At 45.0% G+C, this 18783-nt stretch overlaps 2 protein-coding genes across 3 annotated transcripts in view; both read right to left on the minus strand.

Moving 5' to 3' along the window:
• Positions 1–18770, minus strand: part of CERCAM (cerebral endothelial cell adhesion molecule) — a 48296-nt gene extending 29526 nt beyond the window's left edge. The window contains exons 1-2 of the mRNA XM_037797126.1: positions 18731–18770; positions 14565–14635 (exon numbers count right to left, since the gene is read on the minus strand). The gene's annotated coding sequence lies outside the window, so the exon portion shown is untranslated. The remainder of the gene's footprint in view (positions 1–14564; positions 14636–18730) is intronic.
• Positions 1–18774, minus strand: part of URM1 (ubiquitin related modifier 1) — a 38409-nt gene extending 19635 nt beyond the window's left edge. For both annotated transcript variants that reach the window (XM_037797131.1, XM_037797132.1), the window contains exons 1-4: positions 18731–18774; positions 14565–14635; positions 1685–1766; positions 126–174 (exon numbers count right to left, since the gene is read on the minus strand). In XM_037797131.1, the coding sequence (XP_037653059.1) occupies positions 126–174; positions 1685–1766; positions 14565–14635; positions 18731–18765 (237 nt within the window). In that variant the 5' untranslated portion in view covers positions 18766–18774. The remainder of the gene's footprint in view (positions 1–125; positions 175–1684; positions 1767–14564; positions 14636–18730) is intronic.
• Between the last annotated feature and the right edge of the window lie 9 nt (positions 18775–18783).

Raw genomic sequence — 18783 nt, forward strand, 5'->3', positions numbered from 1 at the left:
GGGGGTAGGAGACTTGTAAAGTCTCAGATTGGGGGTCAGAGTGGGCAAAGGATTGTCCAGCCACCCCATTTGGGCCCAAGGCTCTCTTGCTGAAGCTGGGGAGGGTTGTTCCCCGAAGTACTGACCAGCAGTTCCCAGTCGGCATCGTTAATCAGCACCAGAATTCCTGGCCGCCTGTGGGAAAGAGGGTGGTGAGTAGCAGGGAGTGAAGAGCAGGAGGCAGACACAGTAGAGAGGTTTAGATTCTTTGGGCTGCAAGGCAGTGTGGTGGGGAGCCTTCCCTCTTAAGGTTCTAGTTAGAGATCTCCCAGGACATGGAGGCTACAGACTGAATCTAATGGAAACCAGTTCAGATACTTGTGCTCTTTGGGGCCAGATGGAGTTGTGTACAAATTCCAGCACCATCATCTAGACCTGTGGTAAGTCACCTTGTGGCTCTGAGCAGCAGTTTCTTCATCTAGCAATAGGGTCAACTATAGTACCTTCCGCACACGGTTTGTGTGAGGATAAAATGGGACGATGCACGTGAAGCACTCACTTGCCAGAGTGTGCATAATGGTAACTGTTAGTCTCACTCTCCTTGGCCCTGAAATGGAAGAACTTTGGCCTCTAAGGCCTCCTGCATCCCCATCCTGGAAAGCAGGCTATCTTGGCTCTTCTGAATCAGGCAAAATTGCCAGTGGCACTGAACACCTGAATGTTCCACAGCAGCCCCCTGCCTGGTGTAAGGGGGAGTGGCTCCACATTTGGACAGGCAGCTTTGCTTGCTCCTGCTGGCAATGGCCCAATAAGCATTGTTGTCCGTGGAGGTGGGACTCCAGGACTGCCAGACCATGACCCAAGCCAGGGGCTGGATGGTAGTCCTCATCCCCAGGGCCTGCTGGTGACCTATTCTTTGAGGCAGATGAACAAGTCCCCTAACTGCCCTGTCCACCTCATCTACACAAGAGGCTGGTCTTGTTTTAGAAATAAGGTGACTTCTTGGCAATGGAACCCAGTCACTTTCCTAAGAGACAGGGCTGGGTCTGGAACAAGAATAGAAGCTTTAGGCTGGGAGTGGGGGGTGTCCCCAGTCAGCACAAAAGTGAACATGTGTGCACCTGTATACATGTGCACATAGTCAGTGCCTCCCTGGAGTCCCTGACCTGCACTGTCCAATATGGTAGCCTCTAGTCATATGTGTTATTCAAATTTCAACAAAATAAAATTTTAAATTTAGTTCCTCAGTCAGACCAGCCACATTTCAGGGGCTCAATAGCTCTTATCCATATTGGACAGTACAGATAGTAGAACATCCGAGACTGCTGAGGGATTAAAGGGACTTTGGGCAGCATCTTTTTCTCAGTACTTCTAATCCAAGGAGAGTAACTGAGGCCCAGATAAGGAAGTAACTTGCCTAAGTTTCCACAGCAAGTCTGTGGCAACCAGAAGATTTGAATCCAAGTTTTTTGAGAAATTCACCCATTATCTGCATTTAAAAAAATCTTTAACAGTCCAGTGTGGTAATAAGAAAATGGAAATTAGACCCAAGATAGAGCTGGACAGAAGTTATTTTCCCAGAGGGTGGAAGAGAGGGCAAAGGGGAGAAGAAGATTCAGAGAAGGCTGAGTTTTAACCTAAGGTCAGGGGCTCAAACATACTTCCCTCCCCAACCTTCTTCAGGGAAGGGAAGAAAGGGACTCACACAGTGTCTCCTTGGATGAACAATTCTGGCCGCTCTTTTAGCAAATTCTTCTTGATCCAGACAAGAAGATTCCGAATGTCCCCTGGAGAGGAAGGCATAGGACAAACTATTGTCAAATCCAAATGACTCCTGGCCCCTAGAGCTTTTCTTGAACCAGAAGGAAGTGAACATGGGGCTGAGAGGGCTTCTTTTGGACCAGGCTGTGATGACTCATAAACTAGTAGATTCCCAAGGTGAGGACACAGGTTAGGAGTGGCCAGTAACCTGCCAAAGAGATCCTCAGAGATAGTGGCACCTGGCACTGCTGAAGGCCTGAAGAAGAGGCAATGGCATTTATCTATCAGAAGGGGACTCAAGGCAGACAGTGGAAGGAACTGTCACATCTGCAAGGTTGGGAAACAGATCCCCAACCACAAGTCCTAGAAGACATCTAAAACTGCCACAGATAGGCTTCTTTATCTCTCCTCCTTTATCTCTCCAGCCAGTCCCAGATAGGAGGATTGGGCTTTGCTCTTGGAGGGGTCTGCATACATTTCCCTTTGTGAGGGAAGAAGAACAATTGCTGAGCAGATACCATCAGTTAATTTCCTCTGGCAGAGGGAGAGAAGGATCCTTTAGTTAGAGATGCTGATAAATCACTGCTCCACTACTCCCCCCACTAACTGAGCCCTCCAGGCCTGGGGCAGTCACCCTGAAACCAGGGCTGCTAAAATCTTAAGGCAAAATGTTCAGGGTCAAAAGAGTCTCTTCTGCTCAGCTATTCACTGAGGCCTCCTTGCAGTTCTGGGACAGCCCCTGGTCTCTTTCTACATCATGTGGAGGCTAGAACTGCCCATCCCCAGGATCACCTCTCTTTGGACTGAAGCACTCCTTTCCCAGGATCAGGGGGTCCTGGCCCCAAGACACTGGAATCTGGTTCCTTAAAGTCCTCTAAATCTATGACTCTATTATTCACTCTTCAAATAGGCCATTCCCCCAAGGCTGCTGGAGTTCTTTCTCTTTCCCTGAGTCTTGAGAATGGAGGCCCTGAAGAGACAGGCTCCAGGAAGTCAATATGGGCTTGGGGTTAAACCAGAATCAGTGTCTCAGAGGGTCCTGCTGTCCTGGACCTGTGCCTGAGACAAAGCTCAGGGGCTAAGCTGGAGAATGGTCAGGTGGTGCCTTGGCTTTCCTGCCTAGTCCAGAGTCCTGGAGTGTAGGCAGAAGAAAGTCTGCATGGAGGAGAGATTTAGGTTGTCCACAGGCTCTGCCCCACTCTAGGCCCAGCAGCCTGTCACACACAAAGGACCAGCCTTAGGCAATGTGTTAAGGTGCTCTGACCAGCCTGCCTGCCTCCATCAGGGTGTACCAGTCAGGCTTGCATTCTGGATGTACTAGTTCACTCCGCTCCATGCCAACTTCCCAGGATCATAAGGCAGCAGAGCATGGGGCCATGAGAAAAGTATCCATGGACTGAGGCTACTGCCTTTCAATTAAAAAAAAAAAATTTACTTATTTTTCATTGTGGTAAAAAATACATAACAAAAATAATTTTAACTCTATGACATTAAGTACACTGACAATACTGTGTAACTTTCACCTCTATTTATTTCCAGACTATTTTCAGCATCCCAAGTCAGAACTCATACCCATTTAACAATAACTTCCCTCAGTAACCATTATTCAGCTTTTTGTCTCTACGAATTTGCTTATTCTAGCTATTTCATATAAGAGAAATCACAGTATGTGTTCTTTTGTGTCTGGCTTATTTCACTTAACATAATGTCTTCAAAGATCATCCATATTTGTAGCATATACCAGCACTTCATTTCTTTTTATGGCTGTATAATATTTCATCGTATGGATATGCCACATTTTGTTGATCAAGTCATCTTTTGATGGACATCTGAGTCGCTTCTACCTTTTAGCTATTGTGAATAATGTTGCAATGAATACTGTTATACAAATACCTATCTGAGTCTCTGCTTTCAATTCTTTTTGGTATATACTTAGGAGTGGAATTGCCAGGTCATATGGTAATACCATACTTAACTTTCTGAGGAACTGCCATACTGTTTTCCACAGGGGCTGCACCATTTTACATTCCCACCAACAATGTATGGGAGTTCCTATTTCTCTGCATCCTCATCAATACTAGTACTTTCAGTTTTTTAAATAAGAGCCATTCTAGTGGGTGTGAAGTGGTACCTTATTAAAGTTTTAATCTGCATTTCTCTAATGGCTAATAATGTGGAGCATCTTTTTATGTACTTATTGGCCATCTGTATATCTCCTTTGGAGAAATGTCTATTCAAGTTTTTGCTCATTTTAAAAATTGAGTTGTTAATATCCTTTTGTTACTCTGAGTAGTATGAGTTCTTTATATATTCTGGATACTAAACCCTTATCAGATAAATGGTTTCCCAATATTTTCTCTCATTTTGTAGGTTGTCTTTTCACTTTCTTGATTACGGACTTTCGTGCATACAAGTTTTTAATTTTGATGAGGTCCATTTACCTATTTTTTCTTTTGCTGCTTATGCTTTTGGTATAAAATCTAAAAATCCATTGCCTACTACAAGGTTCTGATGATGTATCCCTTTTTGTTTTCTTTTAAGAGAGTATCAGCTCCTATATTTAGGTTGTTGATCCACTTTGAATTAAATTTGTACATGATGAGAGGTAGGGGTCCACATTCATTCTTTTACAGGTGGATTTCCAGTTGTTCCAGCATCATTTGTTGAAGAGCCTATTCTTTCTCCATTGAATGGACTAGATACCCTGTTGAGAATCAACTAATCATAGATGTGTGGGTTTATCTCTGGGCTGTCAATTCGATTCCATTAGTCTGTATGTCTGTCCTTATGCCAGTTCCACATTGTTTTAATTACTGTAGTTTTGTAGTAAGTTTTGAAATCAGGAAGTATGAGTATCCCTACTTGGTTCTTTTCCAAGATTTTTTTTTGGCTTTTCAGGGTCCCCTGTAATTCCTTATGAATGTGAGGATCAGCTTTTCTATTTCTGCAAAAATGACTTCTGGAATTCTGATAGGGATTGCACTGAATTTGTAGATTGCTTTAGGCAGTACTGACAGCTTAATAATATTAAGTCTTCCAATCCATGAACACGGGATGCTGCCTTTCAATTTTAAATCCTTTTAAACAAAGCAGATTGGAGAGAGCTGCATCCAACTAGCAGCAGTCCATTTTGACTCCTGGCTGGATTCTTCCTTGAGGCCTAGAATTCAGAGGTTTCCCCTTGGCTGTGGCTCCTCTTGGCCTCCATCTTGGCAATGTCTGGCAGGCTGCCAATCTATACATCTTGTGGCCGCTGGATAGAGCTGCCGGAGTCTGACACATCCATCAACCAGCCTTGGCGGAGGGGTTGGGTCTGTGTACGCAGAGGCATTGAGAGGGACTGCGCAGTGGCTGGCCTGAGAGCAACCAGCTGCACCTTCGTGGCCTGACTGGCCTTTACAGAAGCAGGACTCAATTGAGTAACAGCCCTGGCTCCCTCCAAAAGGAGCAGATTTCTGTTCTACACTTGATAGGCTTGGGATGGCTGGAGGATGGGGGAGGGCTAATGGTCATGTTAGGGTCATCTAAGTGATAGTACCATCATGGAGTTGCAGAGAGGTGAGGGTGAGGGGGTGAGTCTGCTGCCCAGTGCTGGCTCATTTATCATAATACTCTTATTTGCAGAGGTTACTCCCTCCCTCCTCATCTATCCCCCCCACCCAAGGCCTGCCCACATTCTTGATAGCTGTTACCATGGTGAGGCCACCAGTATTGTTCCTCCATGCCTGGTTTTGGGGGTGGGGAGAGGTGGAACTCACAACTCCATTTGCAGGCTGCAAGGGCCACTCAGCTTGGCCTGAAACACACCCCCAGGGACCTCTTGCTAGGCTTGTCAAGGCCCAGACAATATGCAAATAGCCTCCAGCCAGATGGTTGGCTTCCAGAGGCACCCAGGGGAGGAGGAAGGGTTAAGCAGAGTCAGAGGCTGGAGGCTTGGGGATGGTTTTTGGAATAGATGGAGACTGGGGAATCTCACTTCACCTTCTTCTCTACCTGTCCTCTTGCCTTCCCATCACTACAGAGGGTAGCCTCCCTCCTGAATCCCATGCAATCATTTACAAGACAAATATTTATTGAGCTACCATGTGCCAGGTGCTAGAGAGATGGTGGTGAGCAAGATGCACAGCCTACCCTCATGAAACTAACAGGCCAGCAAGGGAGATGGACAGTAATGATTTAATTAGTTGTGATAAATGTACAAAGGTGTTCAGGGGAGAGTGAAAGCATTTACCAAAGGATCTCCTTTGGTCTGGGATTAGGAAAAGCTTTTCTGAGAGTGTTAACACTGAGGCTGAGGTCTAAAGGATGAGCAAAGTGGGATGGGGGAACATTCCCAGCAGAAGGAAGAACATACGGAAATACCTGAGGCACAATGGGATTGGCAGGTCCAAAGTACTGGAACAGAGATGGCACCAGAGCGGCAGGGGATGAGGCCAGAGTAATAGGTAGGGGAGATCATGCAGGCTCTTGCTAGCCTTGAGAAGAAGCTTGTCCTAGAAGAGGCCCTTTTCTCCTCCTGAACTCCAGGGGTATTTACCAAGTGTGCACTGCTACCTGGGCACATAAACCACACTGCCTGGGCCTGTGGTCCCATGTTTCTCTGCCTCAACATGCATATTATACACCCATCACTAGTACTAGAGTGGGTGCGTTCTGAGCACCTGGCACCAACCATAGCACACAGAGCAGAACGTCATACACAAAATACACTTGAGATGTGTGCTGAATACAAGAGCAATCACACAGGAACAGGTTAAGAGCAAGGACTTCAGCATTAAACAGTACTGATTTTGTGTTTAGCTCTATCACTTCCTAGGTGTATGATCTTGGGTGAGGTACTCTCTCAAATGTATGTGCATAGCCTTAGTTTCCTGTTTCGTAAAATAAGGATGGTAAGAATGCCTCACAGAACTGTTGTGAGGATCAAATATAAAGTTCTTGACACTGCTTGGCAAATCAACATTGCAATTATTTTATGATTCTTCACAGTCCTGTGCTTCCAGATGCTTTGCCCAGTGGCCTGGCACCCCAGAGATATGCTCAGACAGCTTTGGAGGGTGGGGTACATTCAACCATTAATCAGACAGTGCTGGGACTGGCTGGGGTTTTCTGTGGGATCTACTACCTTCCCTTAAGAAGCAGGAGAGGGAATGAGGGGATCGGGAGAGTAGTGACAGGGTTCCAGACATTGGCCTTCCCTCCATTTTAGATATTAAGACCCACAAGAAGTCAGGGGTTGGCCAACGCTCCCAGGACACCTGGGAAGGAATTATATTCAGAGGCTGTGGGTGCCCTTGCTTACATAGCACCAGAAAAGGGAGGAAGCCACATTAATTCAGTTTCCAGTGCAGGAAGCCTTGAGATCCTGCCTGCCCATTTGGGAAAGAGCAAGTGATGGGAATTGCTGTTCTGTGGCAGAGTGGCTAAGAGTTCAGATTCTGGAGTCAGAAAGACCTGGGCTGTGTGCTAGATGGCCTTGGGTTAGGAAGCCCCTTTACCTCTCTAAGTCTCCATGTCATCCTCTAACAAACGGGGATAATGTCCTAATTCCAAAGAGTTGCTGTGAGGATTAAGGCCTAACGCAAGCACAGCAGCACACCCAGCAGAGCATCAAACACACAGGACATACTCAATAGATGGGGGCTTTGAGCGTTAGGGGCACAGTGACTTTGGACCTCTTATCCTCTTGGCTGCCAAACCCTCTCCTAAAGGCTCCTGACAAAGGGGCACCATGATATGCCTTAGAGAGCTCCTACAAAAGCAAAAGTTTCCCACCAGAATCCCTTGCCCCAGTGGACTTGTATTTGTCTGGGGGACACGAACTGTCCACTGTGGCAAGGCCCCCAAAACTGTGAATCTTGGTCTCTCAGGGCTTGGAGGGAAAAACCTCAAGGTCCGATCTGATACTTGAATAAATTCCCACTGCAACAGATCTGACAATCCACATCCAGCCTCTGAGGTCAACTTCTCTGTGCAGCGGTTCTGACTGTTAAGAGCTCTTTTATCCCAAGCAAAAACCTATCTTCCTGACGTTCCCACCGACTGAATCAAGTCGGTCCACAGGGATGACAGTAACAAATGTGTCCCCCCTTCTCCACACTGGCCCTAGATTTGGAAAAGAAGGAATGATCCTTTAGGTCTTCTCTTCTATAGGTAAACTGCCCCCGTCTCCACCAAGTCCACCAGGCTCCAAGATAGGGCTCTTCGAGGAGCCCACCCCAGGCCTTAGTTAAAAAGAGAGAAGAAAGAGCTTGGATGGGGGGAGTAAAAGAGAAGAGGGGGTGAAGGGAACATCAGAGGGTCCATTTACAAGTGAATGGGGGTAAGAATGGAGCAGTTTGTGGGCTAAACTGGCCTCAGAAGCAGGTTTACAGATGTGAGAGGGGACGCTCCTCATTGTTTAATTAAGCAGAAAGTGGATCTTTTCAAAAGCAATTTTGCACAGGGACTGGGGGGTGGGCAGGGAGGGGGGGGGAGGAGGAGGGAGGTAGAGAGGGGATCAGCAAACAGGCCCTGAGAGCAGAGAAAGGAACAGCTGGCCCCAGAGACGCTGTGAAACGCATGCTAAGCAGTTTAAAATGTCCAGGAGCGCCCTTGCAGCTCCTGCCCTCCCCCATCAGCCACTCTTTAATGTGAGTGGAGCAGGCACAGACAGAAGGGGCACAATGGCAGGGAAGAGGAAGCTAAGCAGGAAAAGGTGAGGCAGACATTTCTTCTGCTGGGGGCCAGGGCAGTCTGCCCCTGGAGGTGTTGGATTTGCTCTGACCAACCAAAGGCCAGGAGCCTTGAGTTAAAGGGATCCCTAAGTCATAAAAGCAAGCTCCACAATGCCCAAAGCTGGTGGGTATCCACCAGCCCCTGACAATCTAGGAGATGGCCTGTTCCATCGGGCTTGCTGTCAAGACATAGCCCTGTGCATGTAACTTCTCAATGGATCAGCGTATCTGGCTCCACCGAACTGTATATACTTAGAGCTGGAAGCAACTTTTTCTAAGCTATAAATGTCAAATAGATATCCAGCTCAGTAAAGAATAAAACTATCCCAGCCTCCCTATTTTACAGATAGGGAAAAAGAGGCCCCCAGAAATAAATGATTTGGAATTGCTGCCAGGGCTCCTCTCCTGCAGTCTCACACCCTTCAGCCTCTTTGCTCTCAAATCCTTTTGTCCCAAGTTGGCTGGGATGGAAGCTCTCTCCTGGCCCAGGACCCTGGAGTACTTCTGTTTGTGAGACTTGTCACAATCCATAATCTTATGGCTGCTATTTTTTCTGCTGGAGTCTCCAAGACCTGCTTGGCAAAGTGGCAGCCCCTAGGCTGGGAAGGCTGCCAGGCAACAGTTCTGGGCACGGGCTTGGGGGAAGAGTAGGATTCTCCCAGTGGCACCAGGTCCCTGCCTTCCTTTTGGGCCCACTTGTGCCAGGGTAAGGACTGGCAGCTGCCATATAATTCTGTAGCTGTAATGTGACCCATCTCTGAGCACAGCAGGGCATAAATGGGAACCAGGAGTAAAGACCCACAGTCAAGGGCACAAAGACCAAGGAAAGGGACCATTTTAGCACCCTCTCCCTATTTTCTTCCTTTCATCCTAGAGGGGGAATGATAGGCCCCCACCTGCACACTAAGCATGGATACAGCATGAGTCGGCAATACCTTGAGTACTTGGAAACTACATATGTGATAAGGGTTTAATATACAGAACGTACAAAGAACTTCTACAACTCAACAACAAAAGACAAACAACCCAATTTAAAAATGGGCAAAATCTTGAATAAACATTTCTCCAAAACAAACCGCCAAAAAGCACATGAAAAGATGCTCAACCTCATTAGCCATTGTGGATATGCAAATCAAAACCACAATGAAATACCATGTCACACCCACTAGAATGGTTACTAAGTAAAAAACAAAAAATAAGTGTTGAAGAAGACATGGAAAAACAGGAACACTTGTTCATTGTTGATGGAAATGTAAAATGGTATGGCCACTGTGGAAAACAGTATGGCAGTTCCTCAGAAAGTTAAGTATAGAATTACCATATGACCTTGCAATCTCACTTTAAGGTATATATCCAAAAGAATTGAAAGCAGGGACTTGGATAGATATTTGCCCACCAAAGTTTACAGAAGCATCAGGCACAATTGCCAAAAGATGGAGCCAAAAGATGGAAGCATCCAAAGTCCATCAACCCATGAACAGATAAACAAAATTGGTCTATACATACATTGGAATATTATTCATTCATGAAAAAGAATGAACTTCTGATACATGAGACAACATGGATGAATCTTAAAGACACCATGTTGAGTAAAATAAGACACAAAAGGACAAATATTGTATGATCTCACTGATATGAAATAATTGGAATAAGCAAATTTACACTGTGAATGTAATTAACACCACTGAATTATATATTTGAATGTGGTTGAAAGGGGAACTTTTAGACTGTATATTTACTAGAATAAAAACATTAAAAAAAGTGAAAACCTTAGGATGGTACAACACAGTCAACCCTAATGTAAACTATGGACTATCATTAATAATACAATTATAATAATATTCTTTCATTAATTATAACAATGATTGTAATTAATGAAAGAATATTACCACACTAATGCAAAGTGTTAATGGGAGGATATATGGGAACTCTGTATTTTCTGCATGATTTTTCTGTAAATCTACAACTTCTCTAATTAAAAAAAAAAGAAAAGAAACCAGGGTCCTAGCCCAGCCTCTACCACTCCCTTCCTGGGTAACTGGACAGGTCACTCTATCTGACGTTTGGTTTCTTCCATGGTAATATCTGTCAGGATCATTATGGAAACTGAAATAAGTAGCTGCTGAAGGCATGAATGAATGCATGAAAGTATAAAAAGTGTAAAATATATTACAGATGTGAGATGTTAATGGTGATCAGAGAGACTTTCGGGATAATGGTGTCAGTGGCACAGTGCAAGACTTTGGAGATCTGTTTGAATCTCAGCTCTACAACTTAAGCATATATATAACTTGGGGTAAGACCCTTTACATCTGGTTTTGGTTTCTACCTTTTAAAATGGGAATAAAATTGGTAGCAATCTCCAAGGAAGCTGTGAGAATTATATACATAACCATTTGGGGTTTTGCTCACTGCTCCAAATGCAGTCTGTACCCTTTATAATTCTGGCCCTCCTTTAGTTCCCTGACCACGCCAAGCATTTTTGCCCTTTGGTGCCTTCACAAATGTCTCTTTGCTTGGAATGGGCCTCTGTACACCTCTGTTCTCCCTCACAACTTATTAGTCTGTCTTAATTTCATCCTTCAGGCCTTAGCTTCAATACCACCTCCTTAAAGAGGCCTTCCCTGACCACCTGTTAATCTCATTCAAAGCAGCTTTTTGTTCTCCTCACAGTAATTACTATAATTTGTAATTAAACATTTGTTTGTTAGCTTGTTTATTGCCTGGATCCACTTCCACTGCACTGTAAACTGTAGTAAGGTACGAATACATCTGGTTTTCTCACCGCTAAATACCTAGCAACCAGTAGAGTGCATGGCACAAAGAAGGCGCTCAAAAAAAAAAAAAAAAAAAAAAAAAAAGAAAAAAAAATACCATTGATGGTAGCACAACATTGTGAAAGTAATTACCACATACTTAAAGTGGTTAAATTACTGCATACTTAAAGTGGTTAAAACGGGAAAGTTCATTTTGTATATGTATTACCACAATAAAAAATTTAAAAAACCCATAGAACTGTACAACACAGTGAACCCTAACGTGAACTATGGACTTTAGTTAATAATAAAATTAAGTTAATACTGGTTCATCAATTTTCACAAATGTACCACACTAATGCAAAATGTTAATAATAGGGAAAATGATTTGTGTGGGGAGGTAGTATATGGGAACTCTGTACTTTCTGCATGACTTTTCTGGAAACCTACAACTGCTCTAAAAAATAAATTTTAAAAATATGTATTTACCAACTAAGCAAACGGATATAGCACTTATTATCATACCTGGTACTTTGTAAGCACTCACTTAATGAATGAAAGGGGCTGAAATTATGAAACTTGCAGACTTTCAGGTCAAGCAAACTCAGAGGGAAATAAATCACAAATAGTGAAATTAATAACTCTCTTGATAAGGTCTTTCAGGTTGAATCTTTGAGAAGCTTTTTCTGAGATCCCCCTGTTCCCTCCCAAGGCTGCCAAGGCTGGGTAGCCATCTGTCAACCTAAGAAACAGTTACTTTTACTACCTTTGGGCTTTCCCCCACCAGGGAGACACACAATCCCACAATTCTGACATTTAATCCCAGGTACATGTGCACCGCCAGCACAACACAGGCCCTACCCTGTTTTTTTGTGTTTTTTTTTAATTCAATTTTACTGAGATATATTCACATACTATACAATCATCCAAAGCGTACAATCAATTGTTCACAATACCATCATATAGTTGTGCATTTATCACCCCAATCTATTTTTTGAACATTTTCCTTGTACCACAAAAAAGTGAAAATACGAATAAAAAATAAAAGTAAAGAAGAATACCCAAAACACTCCCCCTCCCACCTTATTTTTCATTCAGTTTTTTGTCCCCATTATTCTACTCATTCATCCATACACTAGATAAAGGGAGTGTGAGCCACAAGGCTTTCACAACCACACTGTCACCCCTCATAAGCTATACTGCTATACAATCATCTTCAAGAGTTAAGGCTACTGGGTTGCAGTTTGATAGTTTCAGGTATTTATTTCTAGCCATTCCAGTGCAGTAAAACATAAAGAGGGTTATCCATATAGTGCATAAGAATGCCCACCAGAGTGATCTCTCGACTCCATTAGAATCTCTCAGCCACTGAAACTTTATTTTGTTTCATTTCGCATCCCAATCCCATGATGTTGGGTCCAGACTCCCTGGAGTCATATCCTGCATTGCCAGGGAGATTTACACCCCTGGGAGTCAGATCCCACACAGGAGGGAGGGCAGTGAGTTCACCTGCAGAATTGGCTTAGCTAGAGAGAGAGGGCCCTGCCCTGTTTTTCACTAAGTGTCTCCAAGCCTCTGAGTGCGGCAGACTGACCCACCCTGAGCCCATGCTCCCTGGACTGAGGGAGGGTCAGAGATGGCCAGTGGCAGCCAATAATTCGGGTAATACTTATTTGATTCCTGGTAGATGTGTGTCCAGTTCAAGAAGAATCCTGTCAAATCTCACCTGATCATTACTACCCACCCTCAGAAACCTATTCCTTTACCTCCTCATACAACTGATTCCCCCAAAAAGTAGCTCAGTCATAGGTGGAGATTGGGCTTTCCACCCTGATCATTCTGCTCTTGCTAGGACTCACTGCTAGGGTTCCAAAGGACCTCAGTAGTTGCAATAACCAGCCCCCCGCCTCTAGGCTACACTGACATCAGGAACCCAACTGGATCTCTTCAAGTTAACTCTTCCGAACTGCCACTTTGAAGGCAGAGAAAGGCTCTTGTTCATGTCTGCACCCCCAATGCCTGGTACAAGGTCTGCCACACAGGAGGTGCATGGTATATATTTGTTAAAGAAAGATGAACATGTATTTCAACAAGTGAAAAAAAAATCCACTATCTCCCTTAATCAACCTCCCCCATCAACTTTTATTTTGCACTATGAAAAGCTGGAAGAATTTTCAAGGAACACCCATATACCCTTCATCAAAATTCAGTAATTATAACATTTTTCCACGTTAGCCAACCATTCTTGACTGGTATCCTTTTTAGCTGGGTACTTTTCTTCTCATCTAAATCCTCTTACCATAATGAGGACTCATCCATATTTTTCCATTCTCAGTGGAGGTTACCACCTTCAAAAGACATCTCTCTGTGCCATATAACAATAATAGAGACATATGGTATAGCTTATCTACTCCTTTTAAGAATCTTGAGAGGCATTACCATCCTCACTTCACAGATAAGAACACTAAGCCTCAGAAAAGTGAGCTCACTTGCCTAAGGTTCCAAGAGGATTCAAACCCAAGTCTGTCTGAACCTTTGTACACTGTTGGTGGGAATGTGGAAAACAGTTTGGCAGTTCTTCAAAAAGTTAAAACAGAGAATTACCACATGACCCAGCAATCTCACTTCTTTCAAAAGAATTGAAAGCAGGGACTTGAACAGATATTTATACAACGTTTATAGCAGCACTATTCACAATAGCCAAAAGGTAGGAACAACCCAAATGTCCATTAACAGATGAATGGATAAAAAAAAAGTGGTATGTACAGACAACGGAATATTATTCAGCCACAAAAAGGAATGAAATTCTGATACATACAACATGGATGAACCTTGAAGACATCATGTTGAGTAAAATAAGCCAGACAAAAAAGGACAAATATTGTAAGATTTCACTTAAATGAAACTAGAATATGCAAATTCAGAAACAGAAAGTAGATTACAGGTTATCAGGGGTGGGGGAGCAGATAGGGAATGGGAGTTAATAGGTAGAGAGTTTCTGTTTGGAGTGATGGAAAAGTTATGGATGGTGGAGAGGGTAGCACAACGTGAATGCAAATAACATCACTGAACTGTATACTCAAAAATGGTTAAAATGGGAAATTTTAAATTGTATATATGTTACCACAATAAAAATAACCAACAAACTAAAGTATTTCTGAATACAAAAGAGGCTATACCACCCTTTTCCTGCAAAGCCGGCTAACCCCAGAGGGGATGGTAGGGAGGGTAACCTGGTGATCTCTCTTCTTCCCTCACCCCTCCTTGAGGTAGCCAGGAAACTCCTACATTCCCACCTGAACTGAACAGTGCAGAGGAGCCCCAGATAGGGGCTCAGCAGACCAATACTCACAGGGCTCCTCCTGTTCTGGCAAGGTGACCTGATGCTTCTTTACACCGTCAAATAGGAGCTCTGCACCGCCTCTGCAAAGGAGGGCCAGAGAAAAAAGACAGCCAGGTGAGCTCCTGCAATTAAGAGGAGGCAGATGAAACCAAAAACTGAGAAGCCCAGGGGATTTGGAGACCAAAGTTCAGGAATACCTTGGGTACCAATATGATCCTCAAACATGACATCCTGATGTGGAAGAGTAGGATATAAACAATTTCTACTAATAATCAAGTACCCAAATTTGCAGATTCTTATTTTTACTCCTCTGCTCCCTCAAAAGGCAGCTTAGCACGCATATGCAAAGCATAGGCTTTGGTGTCTATCAGCCCTGAAATGGAGAACAGGTTCCACCTCTACCTAGTGGTGAGACCTTTGGCATGTGGCTCAATCTTCACAAGCCTCAGTATCTTCATCTGCAAAAGTGGTTGACAAGCCACTGTGAAGCATGCTGATGACCTTGTCTGTCTGGTGGTTTTCTCTGGCCAAGTGAAGGTTTGCAATGCCCCAACCCATGCCTCCCACTGCTGGTCTGTTGAGTACACCACAGTACCAGAGGGAAGAGTCCACTGGGCATCAACTAATAACAACTGCCCACATCACCACATCATTTATAAGACATTCCTCATGCCATTTCATCCCCAAGGCATATCAGGGAAGGAGAGGGGAGGTAGATATTAACTCCAACTGATGGAGAAGCAGACTGAGGCCCAGAAAAGTTAAGTGACTTGTCCAAGGTCAGTGAAGCAGTTTCTGATTTGAATCCTATAGTTCCTTCTCAGCCTAGAAGCCTTGGCAGAAAAGAAAACAGGACTCCCCAAAGGTCAGAAAGCCCCTTGAAGGCAGAGTTTGGTTTACTTCTGTGTCCCAGCACCCAGCCAAAGGAAGGCTGGGACGGTGGAGATGCTTGGAGCCAAGTCCAGATGCCAGTGCTTCTGATATTGAGACCAGGGCTCTTTCAGTGCCCCACACTGCTTTTCTCTCTGAGTCTCCTGATGCCCATTTCAGACTTCACACGGATCTTAACTGAGAAGGCCTTAACAGACTTTTGATGGATGTGAGGCCTCCCACCCCACTGTCCTTTCCCAATTCCAGAGAACAGAGATGTCCCAAGAGAGACCACTGGGAGGCAAAGGCAAGGCAAGCATTGTCATGGGGAAAACATGGGGCGACTGTCATCCAAACAAGGTCATGCTTTGTTGATGCAGAAATGTGGAGGGGGAGAGAAGGCCCATCTGTGGCTGCGCACAGGGCCATTTCAGCTGCAAGCCTGCACAGAGCCTCCATTTATCCGTTTCCAAGAGCCTCGTTCTCTCCTGGGTGGGGGTTGGCACACACAGCAGCTGGAGTGGGGGAGGGTGACAAGCAAGGGGCTCAGGAGTGGGGGGTCGGAGAAGAGGGGTGGGAACTGGAGGCACTGGGACCCAGGCAAACAATCAAGAGTGGTCAAACCTGGTGGTGCCAGGCTCAGAGGCTGAGTCTGTTTTCCCCTTTTATAAGCAGATGAAGGAAGAACCAGAGTGGTTCAGTGTGGCTCACTGCTGGGTTCACCGGCCCGAGGGAAGGGTTGACATTTTTGTTTTCAACATATCTGGAGGGGGACGGGTACATGTTGGAGTAATTTAGGGAGGCAGGCCAGTGACTCATTCAGGCCCCAGAAGAGACCCAAGTCCAGACCCTCTTATGTCTTATAGGATTTGCTATTCAAATTCAACTGAGGAGTTATACCCTATGGTAACTTACCTTCCCTCCACCCCCCAATTCTTGGTGGGAATGTTTGTTGGTACCAGTGACAGGTAGAGACATTCCCAAAACCACCTTCACCTTTGCTGGTTTACCTTCATCATTTTATCTTATTTTTGTTTGTCTATTCCCTTCCCCTCTTGCCAAAATGCAAGTTCTGCCTAGAACAGTGCCTGGCATATAGTAGGCACTTGACAAATACTTGCTTAATGAATGAAAATGCCCATTTCACTCACTTCTTCTCTGACCTCAATGGTATTCCATCCCCCTGCCGATACCTCCCAGACTCAGGAAGGAAGAAAAAGCAAAGGAATTTTGCAACTTGGACTGAATCTCACAACTTGAGACACAAAACTCATCTGTATTATATACTTTGAATCCTGTGTGACCTGAGAAAATGCTCTGTTAAGGACGACTCATGGGGCAAGACAAAGGATGACAGAGCTGGTCACTGAGAAGAGGGAGGAAGGTAGGAGAGGCTTTCTAGAATCTGTTGAGCTGGTGGGACTGAGAGGACTGTCTCTGCTCAGCAGGAAGAAGCAAAGTCTCAACCCAGACTTTCTAAGCATTAGAGGGAGAGAATGATGGACACAGCAGCTTCTTTGCAAATCTGCTCAGGTTCAGAGTTAAGGGTGAAGAATGCTTGCTAAGAGATGTGGGAAATTTTGAAAGAAAGGTCAGGGGTAAAAACATACATAAAGACAAGGGAGAAGTTTGGCATGCACCTTGAGCATTCTTTGCTCCCAAGAAACTGTGATTCTCATGGCACAGAGGCAATGCATGGAAGTAGTGGTGGAGGAATGCTTTCCTGCCTTGCTGGAGTTCATATTGCTCTTGGAGGTAAAGGAGACTGAAGCTAGTGATGGTCAGGCCAAAAAAGTGGCCATTATGCCAGTCTGTAACCTCTCAAGGACAAGAACTGTATCTTTCTCATGTCTTCTTTACAGATGCCAGCACAGTACCCGGCACTTAGAAGACATTTCTGAACAATTACTGTTTGTCTACTTAAGAATGAAACTGTAGATAAACCTTAATACTGGCAGTTTGCAGCTTCTCCTTTTCCAGCTCTGCTGAGGCCTGTCAAGGCAGCAGAGATCCTCCTAGTATCCAAGGCCTTTGTGGACATTGTTGGGCCAAGGGTCAGTGAGGCATAAGAGTCAGGAGGCTAGGCCAGCACAGTTCTAACTAGATCCAAAGGGCCGGACAATACCGTCAATCAAAATGCACTTAACATGCATGAGACTACCCCCTTCTAAGAGACTGGAATGCAGAACACTGAAGGGCATGGAAAGAGTTCGATTTATCTTTGTATCCTCCATGCCTGACTCACTGCCTAGCACACGGTAGGCACTCAATAAAAGATTGGTGAATGAACTACCCAATGACTGGAAAACACGAAAGAAACTGGGGGAACCCAATGAAAGGGAGGGCATTTATAGGCAAAGATTTTAAATTCTCATCTCAGACCATTCCTTTCACATAAGCCTTGGCTCATCTTCTACACACACACACTCATCTCATCCCAGCTTTTCCATGTAACTCTATGGAAATTACACCACCCATCTCTTAGGGCCTCAGTTTGCCTTCTCTCTGAGCTCTGCAGTTTCTCCCAGCTATGAAACCATACACCATATATCTCGGCTTCTTGTTTGTAGGTGAGAGGAGACAGTGGCTCAAGGAGACTACCTCTCTGCTTGGCGCTTCTTCAAGTATTGATATGTGTGCCCCAATCTTTGCTACATTTCACCTTGTGCACACCGTCCTGTCAGCGCTAGTCTCCCCCACTATACTATCTTATTTATTCTCGTATCTCCACCGACTCAAGATCTGCAGAAGGTACTCAGTAAATTTAATGACTGCCCTAAAAGGGACTCAGGTCTGTTTAACACTCCCAAGTCTTGGGAAAGAGAAGAAAAGGATCCCGTCCTTGGCCACACAGCCCACGAGAAATAGGGCCCCTGTTTGCCCTATTTGCATAAGCGCAAACTGCTGCCCGAAGGAAGAAATGAGGGAGTGAAGAGTCGCCCTTCTCTTTTCCTGGGAGCTCAGACGCAAGACCGCACGGGACCGGTCCGAAGCGAGACTGGTTAAAAAAAAAAAAAAAGTAGGGGGGCCGCTATCTACCCGTCACGCCTTTCGAATCCAGCAGGGCACCAAGAAGTGCCCAGAGTGCGGCTCTCCGCTCCGGTACGCGCCTCTATTCCCGGACATACAGCCTCGTCACCAAGGAAATCCGAATCCCTCATACTCTCTGAGGCGGGTGGTGTATCTCAGGGCGGGCACCAGGAGCCTTGACCATTCGGCCGTGACAGGCCCCAAGGCAGACTGACAGGAGTTCTGAGTCCAACGACTTCAATCCGTCCCCACGGCGTCCCAGCTCCGCAACTCACCCGAACTCCACCTCCACTGACAAGGGCGCTGCCATCTTGGGGAAACCGAGCTA

This window comes from Choloepus didactylus, chromosome 10, assembly GCF_015220235.1.
Source record: "Choloepus didactylus isolate mChoDid1 chromosome 10, mChoDid1.pri, whole genome shotgun sequence".
NCBI classification, from domain to species: Eukaryota; Metazoa; Chordata; class Mammalia; order Pilosa; family Megalonychidae; genus Choloepus; species Choloepus didactylus.